Raw genomic sequence first — 18730 nt, 5'->3', positions numbered from 1 at the left:
CATGTGCCATTAATGATTCTGATTATGATTAAATCGGTTATAGCTTGGTTACATGATGGCTACATTGTACACCGTGTATTTAAAAAATATCCGACGATACGGACTTCCGAAGTACACCTTCACGCATCATTCGTTACCAGCTAGTCATTTAAATAGGTATCGAAGAAAAAAGAGAGAGGAAAAGTTACACTTATAGTTTACTATGATACAGCACTGGCATAGTCACATACTTCGGTATGTATGTGTACTTGTATCTGTATTTGTATTTCTTTTTCTCGGGTTTATCGTGCACAGAGATATCTTATTATAATTATAACGCGTGTGTGTGGATCCCTTTCTCGCTTTTTTCCCGAATATTAACACTATACTTATGTGTTTTGAATTTTTCTTTCATAATAATATTAATAGTAATAATGGTAATAATAAGAAGAATAATAAAAATAATATTATTAATAATAATAGCAGTAGTAGTAGAGTAATAATAGTAATGATAATAATTAAGAATCAATAATAATTATATATAATAGCAATAATAATAATAATAATAAATTCATAATAGACAGGGAAATTAATAATAATCGTTATTATTATCGTAATAATAGTATAGTATGTACAGAACGATTTTCATGCGAGGGTCCTTTACGTTTACGCTTCGTAGCTACATATTTTGATTGAACTGTACATGTTGGACCCTCGGTTTGAAAAACTCTTGTTGTCAAAATTAACACGATTTATAAATCCTCCCATTAGTAAGCTTGTGAATTTCTACTTTTTGGTTGCGACACCGTTAATCCGCGTTGTCTCGCCTGTCCTGTTATTAGGTTTCTTTCCCATAGACAATTTAGCAGATTATTTTGAAGGTTAATTTCAGAATGATCCATAAAATTTAATGGTGCTAAGGTTTCGGCACAACCTTCGGCAACCGTTGCGATCTCTTAATAACAAATTAACCTAAGTTAACATTACTTAACTTTCCACTAAATTCTTTTCTCCCTTCCTTACATACAATGTTGTTGATTTCTTTTTCGATATCTTTCCATTTTCATACAGTTCGTTTTTTTTTTCTTGTTATATACTTTGCATCTTGTCACGATAATAATAATAGTGGTATATAATAACTGCATATAATCGCTACGCTAATAATATTTGAACTATTAATTATCAATTAACGTTAAGTATACACAACACATTTGTACGATTTCACTCAGCCTGCATGAGCAGCAGCGAGGGAAGGTGGTATAGATGAAAAAGTCATGTGTAAGGGGAATAAAAGTTTGGGCAGGGACATAGTGTGTGTTTCTTTTGTATATGTATGTATATTTACGGGGAGAAAGTATTAATAGTCTCTCTTGATTTCATGTGTGTATAGTTTCAAATTAATTGTTTCTCGTCGTTCCACTGGTTCGCAATTGGGGAGCCGAGGTTGAGATACGAGAATACAATAACGTAAGTTCAAGTGTCCATTGAGCCAGCTGTAGAATCTTCGCGGAGCATCTAAGCAGCACCACAACACGCTGTATCGCTCCTGCACCTTAACTCGGAGATAGAAAAAAGAAACACGCGTCATCCGGGATTAATTTGGTCGCACCAGTGGTACTCTGACCCGTCTCTGAACATCAGCACTTGGTCAGTGTACCGGACGTAAGTAGTTGTACCTGATCTCCACGAAGCTAGGAACGCAGAACGGATGGAAGTTACTCTCTCTGTTCTCATGACAGAGAGGTGGAACAGCGACCGTTCTTTCTAAAGGGTTGACATATGATGCAAGATCATTGTTCGCCCACTAACATAGTCACATGTGTTAACCGACTTCACTAACAGTCACTACAATCCTTCGACAAATTTTGAAAGTTGATCTTGTGGCGTCATGGGCGTCACTTCACTCGAGTCTGTGCCACTAGTGGGCGGTGGAGCTGGAGATGGATGATGCGGCATGGTACCCGGGTGACCAGTCGGTGCACCAGTTCCACCACTCAGCTGCGAAAGCATCATTTCACTTGGCCCACCGAGTTCATGAGCCGGTGAATGTGTTGGTGTACCATGAGGTGGATGATGATGGGGTGATGGCACCGGTCCTGATCGAGGAGAAGGAACTGGCTGATTACGTGGAGAGGGAACCGGTCGTGGGGAAGGATTTGGTTGAGGAGAACGAATTGGCGGTGGAGATCGAACGGACTGCATTAATTGTTGCTGTACAGAAATCCCTGGAGGCCCCATCACACCTTGCGGAGAAGGTACCGGAGGTGGTGTTGGTTTTAAGCCAGGTTGACCGTATCCTTGTTCGCTAAAGCCACCATAACCTGGAGAAGAATACGCGGAATCGTGGCAAACGTTAGACCACGAACCAAGCGGCTCGACGAATCTCGTTTTCTCCAGAATTAAATAATTCTTACCGAGAAGGGGCGGCCTTATAGGTCGCTGTTGGCCATAAGGCGGTGCTGGTGGTTGTGTAAATTGTTGTTGTTGTTGCTGCTGCTGTTGCTGTTGCTGCTGTGGGTGTTGTTGCTGCTGCGACGGGTGCTGGTGCCTTTGCAATACCAGCATTTGCTGTTTATACCACTGTGGTGGTTGCTGTTGAACAGGTTGTTGCTGCTGCTGCTGCTGTTGTTGTTGTTGATTTAGCATTGCCTGTATTTGCATTCTGCCTTGCTGTTGTTGCTGTTGTTGGTGCTGCTGCTGCTGCTGATGCTGTTGCTGCTGCTGCTGCTGCTGAGACATTATATGTTGCAGAGCAGGTTGTTGCTGCGGCTGATTAGGACCCAAAGGTCCGCCCACTCCTCCACCATATTGACCACTTTGTTGTTGATTTAGAGCAAGTGCCTATTAATTTAAAAAATTATATGGTGATAGAAATTATTAAAATCAAAAATGTCAGCAGACAAATAATATAGAAGAAATTAATCGTCATACCCGTTGTTTGATAAAAGCAGCCATAATCGGTGGATTGCTTTTGAGTATTTGAAGTATTTGGTTTTGCTGTTCAGGAGTATGGGGATTCTTAAGAGTTTGCATAAGTTGTTGCAATACATGCTTGTGCATGTTGCTTTGAGTTTGAGGACCAACTTGATTAACAGGACCACCAAGAACTCCAGCTTGTCTAGGCATCTGTCCTCCCATAGCTATTGCTGGCTGCCCTTGATGTTGTTGCTGCTGTTGCATTAACTGTTGCGGCGTTTGCTGTCTCAAACCAGGATTCTGTTGCATCAGTGCACTTGGCTGATACCTACTGTAAATAAAGGTGTAGCTTTAATACCTCTTTTTATGATACATATCTGTGTACGGTATTTTAATTATTATATTCAATAGCTCACCTTGCTGTCCATTGATCCATTGGAATAAGATGCGTACCGCCAGGATTTGGCATTTGTACAGGCATTGGCCGTTGCATTGGAGGTGGTGGCATTACGCCACCCGTTTGTCCTCCAACGCCAACTCCAGCACCAACTCCACCACCTGGCGTTACTTTACCATAACCATGCGGTACTTGTTGCCGTGCAGCTTCTTCCTGTACTTGCTTAACAACTTGGAGAACGTGAGCAGGTGGTGTTTGAGTTCCAGGTTTCAATCCTATTCCAGGTTGATGTGGCGAAGGTAAATTGGTAGGACTGACACCTGGTTTCATAGCAACACCTGTGGTCATAGTAACATTTGAACTCTGTTGTCCGGATTGCATCGCTCCCACTGGACCTGTGGGTCTGCTATTCATCGCAGCCATTCGTCTCCTGAAACAGATTAAAAAGAAAGATAAACACCTAGTTATCTTTGGAAATTATTACTCTAACGTTGTTGTTGTTGTTGTTGTTGTTATTATTATTATTATTATTATTATTATTATTGCTACTGCTACTGCTGCTGCTGCTGCTGCTACTACTACTACTACTACTACTGAGGTATTTACCTTAACAACTGCGCTTGTTGTAGCCGCTGTTGAAGCTGTTGTTGTTTCAGCTTATGTTTGATGTTCGAACAGAATGGAACAAGACATTTAGTCTCTTGGCAGTGTTTAGCATGATAACAGCACAACGCTATCAATTGTTTACAGATTGGACAGCCACCGTTCGTCTTTCGTTTGCAAACTTTAGTATGCGTTACTACTCTCTTCATCTTTTGACAACTTGTTAAACGACAGTTAGCATCTCTACATTGACACGCGTGCACCAACGATTGAATACATCTTTGAATTGAAAGTTTACGCGCTTCCTATTATAAAATAAAAGTATTTATTATAAATATTCATAGCAAAATTATTGATATATTCAGTTAATAAAAATATATTTTTACCTGTGGATTAGCTTGTTTAGCATCGGCCGGCGATGAACCATCATCCAAATCTAAACCAAGTTTTTCCATATGATGAGGATGGCCGTCTTTTTCTTTACAGCTTATACACAGATCAAAATCCTAGCATAATAAATAATAACATTAGATTGTTTAAAAATAGGACGAAACATATTTACAGATGATTGTTTTAATACTTACATCACAAACCGTACAATGATATCTTGTTTCTACATGGCTCTTACAATTATTGCAAGTATAAACAAACTTGTCTTGGCCTTGGTTATGCAATTCGTATAGCATAGACATAGAACTAAATTTCGCGCGCCTTAAGGAAGAGAATTCATAATGTCTTTCTCTAGCCATTGTAAGAAAAGCATCGCGGCCATCCATAAGGTCACAATTAATAACTGGATCGGGATCTTGAATAGGCTGAAACGTGCATTATTTTCGAACATAAGAATACTATTCGATTATTAAAAAAAAATAATAAATATAAATTAATCCTAAATACTTACTGCTAAACTGGCTGCACTTTGAGCACTATGCAACCTAATAACAAAGAATACTTCTTTATGTTTCTCCATAGTGGCAAAAATTTTCGCTGAAAGATCATTTCCTGTTTGTGGGGTATTAGATTTTTTACTATTTTTTCTTTGATTTGCCTTAGATTTATTGGATTTCTTAGCTTTCTTTTGCCCTTTCTTTTTGCCGTCTGGCCCTGTTTCAGAATCCTCTGACAATGAGAAAATCTGTAACAAAAAGTTGTATAGACCATGATTAGTTCTTTGTTATCTACTATCTCCAATAATACATCACTAAACTGTACTTACTGCATTAGCAGCGGCAGCTTCCGCAGCTTCCGCTTGTTTACGTTTCTCTTCTTCTTCTTGATCTAATTCTTTGATACTTTCTTCTAAAACATTCGGCCAGAAATCACCTTCAAAATACGGTAAGTCAGCTGCAGATGTAAGTTTATCTTCCATCGCTTGTTTTAAAATGTCCTGAAATTAATAAATAAAAAAAATTAACCTCCAATTTTTATCATTTTTAAATTGTAAACAGAAACATTTGACTCTAATTGTAGTCTGCTAATCCTATGTTTAAATTTATAATTTAACATTCAATGTAAACATTAGCTTCTGCAGACATTAATTTTAGTCTCTTCTGACACCCAAGAATGACAATTAATTCTCAGGAAACACGTAAGACTGTATAAGATGTGTTCAGATTAGTTATGTGTTAATACTAACTTTGTAATCGAGCACGATCCTTTCAACCATGCCTTTGTCTAGCATTTTCTTATACCATTCTTGTAATCTTTTAGGCTTTGGAATCTTTTGTTCTTGCGGGTGGCAGTGGAAAATGTAATCATCACCTTCAGAAGGAGGACAAGCCCAAATATGAGCCATTGTATATCTATACAAAAAAAAAAGTTTGTAATAAACGTATTAATACTGCAAATTTCAATTTCAATGAACAAAGTTCAATTTACCCTAATTGTTTTGCATAATCCAAGTATCCAAGGAGAATTTCGTGATATACTGCTGTTCGGAACTGTCTAGGCCGGAAAAAGTGTACAGAATCCAAATACGCAATATAAACTCTTCGAGTATTAGGTGGTGTACATTCACTACCATATTCTTGCACATGCATGCCAAAGAAACATACATCAGTTCCGTCAACTTCTTCAAATGCAAACAAAGCTTTTGCTCTATACGGAAATTCTCCAGGCATTTCACCATTTTCCACAAATCGACTTCTCATTCCTGGCTTCACTTCGACAACTTTATCACTGGATGCTACAACTCTAATTGCAACTTCTCCAGCACCAGCTTCTTTTTTCTTTAAGAAGTTGTTCACACGTGTTTCGATATAGGTACCTAATTTAGTAACTGGTAAACGTTTAGCATTAAATTTATTTTCTTTACGTTTTTGACCTTTTTTCTTCAAGCAATTATCACAAGTAAATCTACAAGAAAAAGTCTAGTTATAAGAACTACACTATTTATATTTATTTCATAAGAAAACGTTTTACTTACCCTAAAGGCCAAATTGATTCCATGTGAAGCACACATATCTGATGTACCTTTCTACCGCAATCTGTACATACAACAAAAGGCTCCAATTCCAAATGATCGTTCTTCATTTCCTGGAACTGTTCCTTTTTAATGGCACTGTAATAAAATATAATAATTTAATTTTATGTATGTATATATAATACAGATATGTATTATATATGTATATATATGTCGGAGATAAGAGGACACCGGTGCCTTCCCTCTGAAACCTCGGGAAAATCCATAAAAACATTGTAATTAAACGATTTACCGTCATTCTACCCAATTGTATTTGTTTGAGACTTGTGACAATGAGCTTGGGCTCAAGGCGACAATTAGTCGCCAAACGTGGCCGCGATCAACGGGACGAACTCTCCATCTAACAAAGGCATTGAGTAACCCTATAGCTCTCCTTAAAAGAAAGATTTGTAGCGACACGTGACAGTAAACATTCCAACAGTTTCTGTCCCGTAGCTCGCCACACGCAGGTCCTATTCTCCGGGCAGGATGTTTACCAGATGCCGACGCGTCTCCGCAGTAAGCGTCTCACTTGCGGTCTCATCGACAAAAAGATTAACGCCTTACGGTCAGCGAATATTAACACAGAATCCGACTTAGATTTTTGTGAGTGCGTACGACTACCGTCCCGTTGTCCGCGAATTCGTTATTGAACCTAGGATCATTGTCATTAGTTTCTCGAGTATCTAATTACCACGGTTACTTGTCCGGTTCTATGGTAATCGTACTTGCACTAGCTAATGTCTTCTCTATTGCATAACGACGACGTGTAATCCAAACGAAGATTCGCTTCACGCCCCTAACCCTAATTCTAATGTAAACCCGACATATATATATATATATATATATATATAACAAATATTGATGATATATTTATTTCAAAACTTACGTTTGTGGTTGCGTTGGATCATCTCCTAACGTCACAGTATCACCAGGAATGTCGTTGAAACATTTCTGACAGAAGGTGTATCTGTCGGAAACAAGACCATATGCCTTTAGACTACTGTTCCAACCAATAGTGTTTAGATCCAAATTTCAATTCGTCAATGTCATGCGTGCATCATACGAAGATCAATTTTTTCACGCCCCAATCGATGTATCCAAATGTCGAGTATCCAATTTTGATAAATATTTGTATTTGTATTTGCAATTATACACATGCAAGTAGTGTTTTGCCAATTGTAATATGTTTGGATCCATTTCATTATATTTTTAAATTGTAGGAAGTCATCATTTCATTTAATGAACATATTTTTTTCATTATTTTTCATTTATCACAAATACAATTTGTTTTACATTTATTTATGTTTTCATTTTAAATGTCAGGTATCCAATTTCAATCGTCCAATTTCCAAGTATCAATTTTCGTGGCATGAAGTAGTAGAGTCAGAAAGAAGCAAGGGGCGCGGGCAACACAAGAAGCAAGCAGCAAACAAGGATTTGTGTGTGCGTGCGCAACCCATGGGTAGAGCGAAGGTAACATACAAAGAAGAGAAGAGTGCCATAGTTAGACACCATATAATATATACATAAATTACTTAGTTGCATATACTGAAGAGTATTTAACAAATGACTTCCTTCAGTTAAAAATTCCTTTGTACATTTTATATTATTTATAAAGCAAAATATATATTTAAAAAGCATCTAATTTTAAGGATGACTATAGAAAGCTTTATATCCCTTAAGTATATGCGTAATAAAATTTCAACTTCATATGTGCGAACGTTACGAAACAATGCATTCATTGACAAATGTTTCATAATTGTAATAAAAAACATAAAAAAAGAAACGTGTTGGTCAGGAGACTGGCCTGTATCGACTGATATAACCGAAACAGGTTAATTGGCCTGCCAAGTTAATCTGGCGTATCCGATTATAGAACATTTTTCTATAAATAAAAATGTACCATGAAAGTCGAATGCGCCTAAAGGCAACTTGAACTTCGAAAACTTAACAGGTATAGCTAATGTCAGTAATCTTTGAAGACAGCTGGGAGCAACAGAAGTCATTAACAAGATATCTAATTATCTAAGTAAAGAAATTACTAAAGGGCAAGATGGAGATAAAACCTACTAACATATTCCCTTCATGCAGAGAGAGACTATTTTTTCAATTATCAAATGAATTTTCTTGTTTTACATAGTTATTTGACTAAAACTTTTCCATATTACTGACCTATTTTGATAGGAGTAGTACTTTGCATCTCTTGGTATTGTACAAAGCTGCTTTCCATAGCAACATAGTACTTGTGGATTGAATGTGTATTTTCTTCCACAGCAATATCCCAAGGCTTGCATTACAGGATCTATTTCTTGCTCAAAGACTTCAGAAAGCTAAAATCAATGAAAAAATTTGTAATTTGAAAGTCATTATTGATATCAGTACACACTGATTGGGTGATTCAGAAATAAACATACCTTTGTACAATATCTGTAAACACGTGATGTTTTACGATTGTAAAGCCATGCATTATCAAACATCATCCATACGTCATCCACATATTCCCACGGATCACTGTATTGCCCTGTATCTAATTTTCTTTTGATCGTTGAAAGATCCATCGGCTTTTTAACAATATCAAAGTAATCAGGAATTCCCAATGCTTGAGGATCGACGGGTTGTCTAAATGGTATAGACTCTGGATCTTGGCGATAAAGTTTTTCTAATGTTGGCATTAATGCTTGCCGCAACTCATCTGGTTTGAATAAACACAACCGTTTCTTATCAGTTGACGTTCCGCTTGGTTGTATCGGTTCAGGAACTAATGGTTTAATATCTGGCGTTGTTGTGTCTTGACTGGATATTGGTGTTACAGGTTCTTCCTTAATACTAATAGGTTCTTCTTTTACAATACTCTCGCTGGATCCTTCCTCCATTGGTTCTGTTTTGATTTCAGTTTTAATAGACACCTCATTATTGACACTTTTACCTCCATCCATTCTGTGATTCTCAGAACCATCTTCTGTTTTAATTTCCATTTTCATACTTTCTTCCTTAATAGAATCCAATTTTCCCTTATTGTTATTCATTGGTGGACTAGGAGAATTATCACGATCTAAAGCGGCTGTAATAGCTGCCATTTGCGAAGACATGGACGAAGTTCTCGGTGCATTTAATGCAGCCCTCTCCTGAGATGTCATGCCTTTTCCAAGACTTGCAAGGCCAGCAGGAGATGGTGTAGTAGCAGGATGAGGTGGTGTTTGGTTGGCGGAAGAAACTGTCTGATTTGGAGTCATTAATGAAGGAACTAGTGGCGTATTAGGTGTGGAAGTTGTAGATTGAGGTCCATTTGTCGTCGTTGCTGGGCTGGGACTAGGACCACTAGAAGCAGGAGGTGGTATCGTTTGTGGAGTTGATGTACTGATGCCATTATCGTTAGGTGTTGAAACCGAAAGAGGCCGACTATTGTTGAATTGATTTTGCTGTTGATTGTTTTGTTGTTGCATACTGCTAAATGGTGATGGCGTTTGCGGCATTGAGGTTGTCGTAGCGTTTTGATTCGAAGTACTTGTTGGTTGTTGCGGCTGCGACTGACTTGATTGTTGTTGAGGCTGAGGTTGTGATGGCGGCTGCTGCTGTTGCTGCTGCTGATGTTGGTGCGCAATTGCTGCTTGAGCTTGCGCTAATCTAACTTTCATAATATCAGAATATTGATGTTGATTCTGTACAGGCGAACTGTTAGGTAAACCGGAAGTACCATTTGAGGTTGGGAATTGACTAGTTGTTGCAGACGTAGTAGTTGTTGTTAAACTTGATTGTGACATTTGTGGTTGTCCAAAAGGACTGAGACCAGGATTTGAAACGACGTTGGGATTAGAAGTTGATTGTCCATTTGGACTAGGACCAGGTGGGCCAACCAAAATTCCTGACTGCTGCTGCTGCTGTTGTTGCTGCTGCTGCTGTTGCATTTGTTGCTGAACTTGAACTTGAGCCTGAGCTTGAGCTTGAGCCTGAGCCTGAGCCTGGGCCTGTGCTTGAGCCTGAGCTTGAACATTCGTTTGGGACTGAACCTGTACTTGTTGCGTTTGTTGTTGTTGCGGAAACTGCATTCTATTGTGCGGAATACCCATTGCAGGTAAATTTCCAAGCGTCATACTTGGCGAATGACTACGCAAACTAGGAGTAACTGTTCCAACTGGTCGTGATGGTGGAACGGTACCAACACCTGGGGGAGCACATGGCCTTAAACCTGAGCCAGATGTTCCTGCAGGTTGTGGTTGTTGTTGCTGCTGAGCTTGTAACTGTTGTTGTTGTTGTTCTTTCCGCTTTTGTCGTTTTTCCTCTAATTCTTTTTGAATTTTGTATATTTTTTCGGCAAGCAAATGATAATATTCTGATCTTGAATTGGCCATTTCATACATGTCGCCTTCAACTTTCCTTGCATATGCAACAAGATTATGCATTCTTTTATCGAGCATAGCTTGTGGATCGGGAGTTGGAAATATTGCTTGAACCAATTTATGAACGAGATGATTTCTAAGATCTGGTGTTACAGTTTGATGCCAATCCTTTGATTCCTGCACCGATGTTGCTGTTACTTGACTTGGTTGAAGTCCAGCTGGAAGCTGAAGATTAGCTAACCTATTTTCACTTGGAACACTAAGTTGTCCTGAATCATTCAAACCAAACAGTTGCTGCATATTAACAGATTGTTGTATATTAGCGGCAGTCGCTGCAGCAGCAGGCGTGGGACCACTGGTAGGTGCTGCTTGATTACCAGCAACTCCGACTGTATTAGGATCAGAATTTAAAGGGAGAGAAACATTTGGAGCAACAACTTGTTGCCCGGCGCCAACTACAGATTGACCGGGTGCATTCTGAGTTGGAGGTTGAGCTAATCTAACGTTTCCAATCGCGCCGGGTGCTCCTTGCATGCTTGGTGTTGGCATTCTTCTAGTTACACATTGAGCAACCAAACCACCAGTTGTTGTAGTAGGACATGGAATACCCAACGCATCATATGCTCTTCTCATTTCTGTTTGACTCGGATTTGGTTGACTATTTGGTTGTGTCGTAGATGCTGCAGCAGCATTTGTTGTTTTATTTTTGTTTGCTTGTTTTAAAGGTAAACACACAGGACAATCGTTTCGATTGCAGTGTTTCCAGTGACTAATAATTTGTCTCGAAGAGCTGCAGTGTGGCACTGTACAGTTTTTCCCTGCTTGACAAGCAGTCATGTGAGTCAATACATTTTTCATAGTTTTACAGTCTGGCAACGAACATTGCCAAACTTCACCGTTTGCTTGACTTTCGCGTCGTTGACACTTATGCGCATGAAGTAGAAGAACTAGTTGTTGCTGAATAAGTTTGCGTTTTTCTGGATCAGCAGTTGATTTTGTAGCACCTAGTAACATGAATATTACATAGTTAAATTTCGTTAATGAAATAAATTTACTTAAAAATAAAAACGAATAATTACCAGCGGGAGCACCAGTACCGGGTATTTGCCCCTGAGTAGCTTGTTGTGGTCCAGGTTGACCTCCACTTGGTGCACCAGACTGAGGTTGAGCTGGACTTGGAGCAGGTGGTTGAGCTTGTTGCGCCATGCCACCTTCTTGACCACCCACAACATTTGTGGAGCCAATAGGACCTGCGGTTCCTCCAAATCTACTACCTTGCATGGCAGTCATGTTTGTTCCCACTCCTTTTGGTTGTGGTGTAACAACTCCAACAGGATTGTTAGTACATACAGTAACACCAGGCCCCTGTCCACTAGCTGGAGATCCTGATTAAGAATTGTATATTTAAATATATCTTAAAACTTACCAACTACATATACAACTGCTATAATTACCATAACCATAAGGACTTGATGCACTTATTTGCCCCATATTTGGCATATTTGTCATATTTGGGGGTGCCTGGATTCTTGGACCTCCCTGACCAGGACCTACGATACCAACTTGATGTACTTGTTGATGTGGACTTTGACCCCTTGCTGGTCCAACCATATGAGCTTGTTGCTGTTGTTGCATTGCTACAGCTCTAGTATTCATTATTCCAGGTCCATTTTGCATTTGAGCAACACCATGTGGCCCACTAGGATGATGAATTCCTCCTTGTGTATTAGGGGCCATCATAGTTACCTAAACCATAGAATGTTTAGATTGTATATTCTATATGATATACTGTTTCCATATATATATTGATCTCACTATAACTCACAGTGTTTAAAGGTTGCTTATTCAAGCTGTTGGTTACAATTAAACTTCCACCTGCCATTCCACCCATATTGTTATTTCCACTGGCACTACTGGTCATAACAAGAGCAGAATTTATTCCACCTGGCATTGACATGGTAGGATTACTTCCAGCCATGCTCATTGACGATTGAAGGCCTCCCATCGAATTTGCAATGGACATTTGATTATTTGCCAAGGAACTGGCTATACTACTTGGTAAATTTCCCAGACTCACGACCATTTGTGGATCAACTACTTTAGAGACAGAAACATTTGGTGGAGATTGCATATTTGGACTTTTATTACCCAAAGTTCCAGCAGCCATTGCTAGAGAATTTGCAACCAAATTTTTATTGCCCTGTTTCAAGAAAGATCAAAATTAAGCAGTGTTTCTTGTGTATATATACATAATATTCATAACATAATTTATATATACGAACTTGTTGTTGTATTAGATGATGTGAAAGTTGTTGTTGCTGTACATGTTGTCTAAGTTCTGAATCAAGCGCACCATTTTGCTGCCCTGGGCCTGGACCTGTTGCTGGTGGCTTAGCACTTTCAGTTGCAGAACCCCAAGATCCCGATGACAACAGATCATCAGGTAGATCATTTTCAAGATCAAACATATCTGTGTTTGTTATATAATCTGAGAATAAAAATTTGCATTAGTAACAGCATTATGGTATGTATGTTGCTGTAAAAGATACTGGTTACTACAAAAGTAATATATCTAAGTGTAGCCACTGAACCATGATATCAAGCATGTTGTACATCAAAACTGAAGATTTTCTTTAGGCTACAGAATTCATAGAAGAGTTCGATATCACAACTGAATAATTACTTCTCTAGATAACCAGTTTAGAAAATTATTGTCAGATTATGATATTAAATGTAACATATACCATAGAGACCAAAAAACCATTAGTAAATGATATAAAGATAAGATTCAGCACCGTCACCATAGCTTCTATCTAAAGATTTAATAGTAAAATCTTCGTACTACCATATAATGTAGTTGCTTGTTGTATAATATACCTGCATGTAAGTATACATGCACATATATGCATACATGAATACATTTTATGACATTTATGTACATATCACATTTTAAATTGCAGAAGCTTGTATTTGTTCAAATTATACTAGCCTACAGTGTTTGAAAAATACATTTGTCATATAAAAATATCTCTTTAACTTACTTGACTATCCATGATTGACCATACAACAACGGAGAAAAAAGGGGTCAAATGCAAATTTAAACGAAAAATAGAAAAAGAAAATAAAACAAAAAGATTCTACACAAACTACTGTAAATATAAACAAACAAATACATAAATAAATAAGACATGAGACATACACTGTGTGAGCATAACTTAAAGGAGTTTATACTACAGCAGAATAAAAATTTCTTCACAATAAAGACGTGCTAAACTACAAAAGCAGCAAAGCTACTGATGGCAAACTTTAGAGTAGACAGTCATGCGAAGAAATCATAGTCACTCTAAAGAATATTTACAACTGTTTGTAAACGGAATGTTTTTTAATGTTGTAACATTAAAAAAAAGTTTCTGAAACTCTTACAAATAATATAAATCAGTTTATTTCAATTATGATATCAATTACCTACAAAGTATAAAAACGATTATGTACAAAACATCATAGTTACCTACCTAACAACCTAGTTCAACTTTATCTCATTGAAGATATAATCGCATTTTATTTAAAAATTTATACACAATATTTAATACAGTTTCATCCTAATATAAAGTTTTAGAGCTCTGTACATGTGTGTCGCATGTCCATATTACATTACCACTCAATGCTTGAAGCTCACAGCATATCTATTTATATTTTTTTTATTATATATTAAATTAAAACATTTTTTCCTATAGTACTTAGAGTGATCCAATTTTTCTCCAGTATCATATAAAAGAAACAAATCTTTCTCAATTATAAGGCAATATATTACATTTATTTGTTCTTATATTCTATCATATAAGTAAAACAATATAATCCTCATGTTCATTGTGGGTTTTACAAATAACGACAATAAATCAACTTTATTGAACCATAGTGACAATATGCCAAAACTATATACATTTCTTTTATAATATAAAAATTACGAATTATTTTGGCAATAAATTATGACATAAATTGGAAGTAATTAAATGATTTTACAACTTTATGATACTAATAAATGAGATGAATGGACAGATAAACAAATTCTGTAGTGCTGGACTTAATGTTTTTGAACTTTTTGCTGGGTTTTGTAATAATATTTACTTCTTTTCTGGATGGTATGGTTGTTCCAATGTGGCTGCAGCTGATGCTGTTGCAGATGAAGCTGCTGTTGTGGCGGGCCCTGCATTTGTTGCATGTTACCACTGCCACCTCCCCCGTAGTTTGTATAAGCATGGTGCATCATTAGAGGCGCCATACCCACTACATATATCACAGTTTTTATTTCAGACTGTGGAAAAACTGTCTATGCTTTCTGGATCACAGTTTTTAAGCAGCAGAAATAGTCTAAATTTTCCTTCAAATGCAACTAATTAGTATAGATGAATTAATATCTATAATCCTGAAAAAAGAAAGACTATGTCTGCCACTTTGTGTAACCTGACTAAATCTCGTGATTGATACATCAAGTATTTAAGTGACACAGTCATCACCAAATCGATATGGGATTATATGAAATATTATTGAGTTCAGAAACTGTTAAGGTGATCAGGTAGCACTTAAAGAAAATAAGAATCAAGAGATGGTTAGCGCATCAATCATGCCAGCATGTCTTTTTTTAATAATTATTCAAACTTCCATGCATTTGCCATGCACTACAAAAATAAAATGAGAACTAAATTTAAAGACAACTAAAAAATTTACAATATACTATTATTTTGTTTAGGTTAAATTTAAATAATAGAAAGAACGTGCAACAAGACAGAAGTTACAGATTATTTAGTACAAACAATTTTTTTTTAAACACGGAATATTTCTATAACCTCTGAGCAAAATTTATACACTGTATCCAAATTGCCCGAACTTCCAACAACCAATAATTTGAAACTTTCTAATAATTTATTTTTTATTAAGAATAACTATATATAATGATTTATTAATATCAAAATATGTAAAAACATTGTAAGATAAAAACTCAACCCAAAACATTCATTAATGCCAATACTGTAACAATTGAAAATATTTCTTAAATATCTCTGTTTCCTGAGATGAGTTACCATATAAATTCATACGAATAAATACAATTTCGTAGAACAATTTAAAATAATTTATCGAATCAATAATAACACGTTAGACAATTGATAAAGTAATCAATTTCCGCAATAGCATTTCTTGAATAATTTAGGTTAGTTTACAAACAGTTAACTAATAACAAAATAGAGATTTTGATCGTTACATACGACGACAAAACAAAAAAAAATTACACAATTTTAGAATAATCCGAATAGAGGGTCCTGTCAAAGAGTAATAATGTAACACTTGTAACATGAAACGATAATAACCAGCTACAACCACAGCACTTTCCTGAAAGTTCAAAACCTATACAAAAATATTGTGGAAAGAAAAAAAGAAAGAGAGAGAAAGAGAGAGAGAGAGACTATCTATCAGACACATTGTTTTCGATAAAGGTAAATGATACGAAGACAATAACAAAAGGGTGCATTTCTTGAAAAACGAAGGCATCGAGACATGTGGGCAATTTTGCTCAAAGGTTGCATCCGTCAACGAATTGACAGTATGCCTCTGATAAATCGAAGAGCATATATTTCTTAATATAATAAGAAAGATATATGCGTGTGGTATCATGTAATTAGAAAAACGGCGTATGTGCCACTTGCGACATTTCATCCCCGAAAGGTTAGTCGCGATAGCGACTCTATTGCGAAGAAAGTTCACCGTGATGAAAATGAAAGAACTTACCCGCGGAATCCGAAGTCCCCTGGAAAGGATCTCCGAGCTTCGGCCGCTTATTCGGTGGCCCGTCCACCAGGTGGTCGGCCATGGTTTCTTTTCAGGGTTAATTATTTCTTGTGTTTCAGGCTGTTTACTCCTGGTAGCAAGTAAGCGGCGGCGGCAGCAAGTCAGGACGACCGCACGCACGCACGCACGCACGCACGCAGCCAGGCACGCACGCAGGCACGTATACACGGGTATACACACACGAACGAAACGCTGCACTACGCCACTAGAAGATCGGTACTAGTGCTGATGATGCTATTACTGCTGCTGCTGATGCTATTGCTGCTTCCTCCTCTTCGGCGAAGCCGCGAAAATTCACCAAGCTCTTAGCGTATTCACAAGCATGACAATAACAATGAAAACCGCGGCGCGTGGAGCGTCCCCGAGCACGCTTTGGTACACGATCAACCATTGGGCATCGTCGGGGGTACGTCGAACCCCGCGCTCAAAGCCCACACACACAGTAAATTTTTCAATGGGCGCACAGGCCACTCGCACGACGACGGGACAGGCCGAGAAGTTAGCTAGACTATCGGTATCACAATATTGAAGATCACCACTTCGACTTAAATGCACACCACTACCAAACGAGTTCTCACGTTATATTCGGTTTAGTCGGTCGCACACGACTCGTCAAACACTCGAGTGTGGCGAACTGGCTGCGCGCACGGCGCTAGCTCGCAGCAACGATATCGCTCTCGAGGCCCGCTGGCACCATCTTTCTCTCCTCTTCTCTCGCCTTGGCACACTGCGACACGGGGCGCGCGAATGATCACCGCGGACGCAGCTCGCTTTCCCCACACATTCGAGGCAATCACGGACGCCAGGAGGCGAAGACGATGAAATGAGTCGGTTCCGGGGCGGCCACCGCGCGCCACAGAAATTCGCTCGGGAAAAGCGATCGCGAGAGTTCCGCACCGCACGAGTATCGGCTAACGTAAAATGGCGGCTGCTGTTGACGAGAAGTTTTTCTACGCTTGTCAGAAAATGTCCGACTGGTTCCGTATAGTCGCCGTGACGCTAGTCCAGCCACCTGATTGGTCCCTGTGATCACGTGACATGATCGTTCCCTATTATTGGTCAAACTGCTGCGAGGCCACGAACGCTGCGATTACGTTCACGCCGCCGGTCTAACAGCCGCGAGAATTTCGTTTATTCCTCTGCCGCCATTTGATAAAGGCCGGTCTCGCATAGTGGTTGTAAGATGCTCTTTGAATTAGATTCATTATTGGCACAGAATACGTTCCTGGCCAAATTTAACGAAACAAATAACTTAATAACTAATCACGCTATTCTCCGCTCTAGTGGTGTTCACGGCTTCACGAACTTGAAAAGAAGCCCTAGCCTAATTATTCCTTGTTGCCGGAAAACATTGAGACAGTGATTCATACGATTCGAGTTTTGGAGGAGACACATTCATTCAGCCTTTCGCAATTTACTATTTTCTGTATATACGTTGCAAACGTTATTTCATTTTATTTCTACATATATAAAGTAATAATCTTTCAACATTCATTATAGTGTACTATAAGTAAAACGTTTGTAAACGTAAACCCTACGTATATGCAACGTCTTTGTTGAAATAAAATATTTTCATAATATATCTACAATATATTTAATTGTACGACTATAAGTATGTCCACTGGACATAACCTCCAGAATTTTTGCGAGTACATATTATATAATACAAATAACGAAATCATTCGATACATAAATATACTGTGTATGTTTCTTTTTCATAGTAAACAAATCATCTCCTTTTTAGAAAATTACTAGTTGGTTTACGAAATAATGAGAATTTAGATTTGTCCGAAAATTGTACTCTTCAAATATCTTTTCATCTGATTCATTAATTGATTGATATATATATATATATATATATATATATTCATTTGTACTAATAATCACTTTCTCTTTTATAATTACAAGACTAAAATATTTGCGCGGTTATGTTCATAACAAACAACCTATGCTGTGCAATATCGTATCCTGACAAAGATTTATATGCCGTATGTCGTCAACATTGAGAAAATAAAAAATCGACTTTGTTAATGCGTTTACAAAGCTGAGAGTGTCAAAGGGATATCGTTACAAGATGGCCAGGGATTTCTCGATCGACAGGTTAAAAGGAAGAATGTATACAAGGTGGGGAGACGGGAGATTGCGTTGCGCAGAACGTCCTCTCTTCGAGAAAGAGAATCTGACTCGTGAATA

The 18730-nt window shown here is 37.9% G+C and overlaps 1 protein-coding gene and 1 long non-coding RNA gene across 8 annotated transcripts; one reads left to right on the top strand and one right to left on the bottom strand.

The window, feature by feature from the left end:
- Positions 1-558: 558 nt before the first annotated feature.
- Positions 559-17462, bottom strand: LOC117236936 (histone acetyltransferase p300). Of its 7 annotated transcripts, none has more exons than XM_033500380.1 (21): positions 16478-17461; positions 14822-14980; positions 12979-13184; positions 12522-12896; positions 12151-12442; positions 11776-12081; positions 8774-11700; positions 8532-8689; positions 7246-7359; positions 6321-6455; positions 5774-6250; positions 5532-5697; positions 5112-5282; positions 4797-5030; positions 4480-4710; positions 4282-4401; positions 3899-4200; positions 3312-3722; positions 2911-3226; positions 2394-2820; positions 559-2300 (listed from the first exon to the last, which is right to left on the bottom strand). In XM_033500380.1, exons 1-21 carry the CDS (start codon positions 16557-16559, stop codon positions 1825-1827), a joined length of 8085 nt encoding a protein of 2694 aa, XP_033356271.1. In that variant the 5' UTR covers positions 16560-17461; the 3' UTR covers positions 559-1824. The 7 variants fall into 7 exon arrangements, with proteins under 7 accessions (XP_033356271.1, XP_033356272.1, XP_033356273.1 ...); XM_033500381.1 differs by having other exon boundaries at positions 2911-3223; XM_033500382.1 differs by having other exon boundaries at positions 7246-7326.
- Positions 17463-17513: 51 nt separating this feature from the next.
- LOC117236938 lies at positions 17514-18204 on the top strand. Its single transcript, XR_004493924.1, has 2 exons — positions 17514-17715; positions 17822-18204. It is a non-coding gene; the product is annotated as an uncharacterized LOC117236938 (long non-coding RNA).
- The last annotated feature ends 526 nt before the right edge of the window (positions 18205-18730 follow it).

This window comes from Bombus vosnesenskii, unplaced genomic scaffold (assembly GCF_011952255.1).
Source record: "Bombus vosnesenskii isolate JDL3184/JDL3185 unplaced genomic scaffold, Bvos_JDL3184-5_v1.1 scf7180000013352, whole genome shotgun sequence".
NCBI lineage: Eukaryota > Metazoa > Arthropoda > Insecta > Hymenoptera > Apidae > Bombus > Bombus vosnesenskii.
This window is presented reverse-complemented; position numbering and strand designations above follow the sequence as displayed.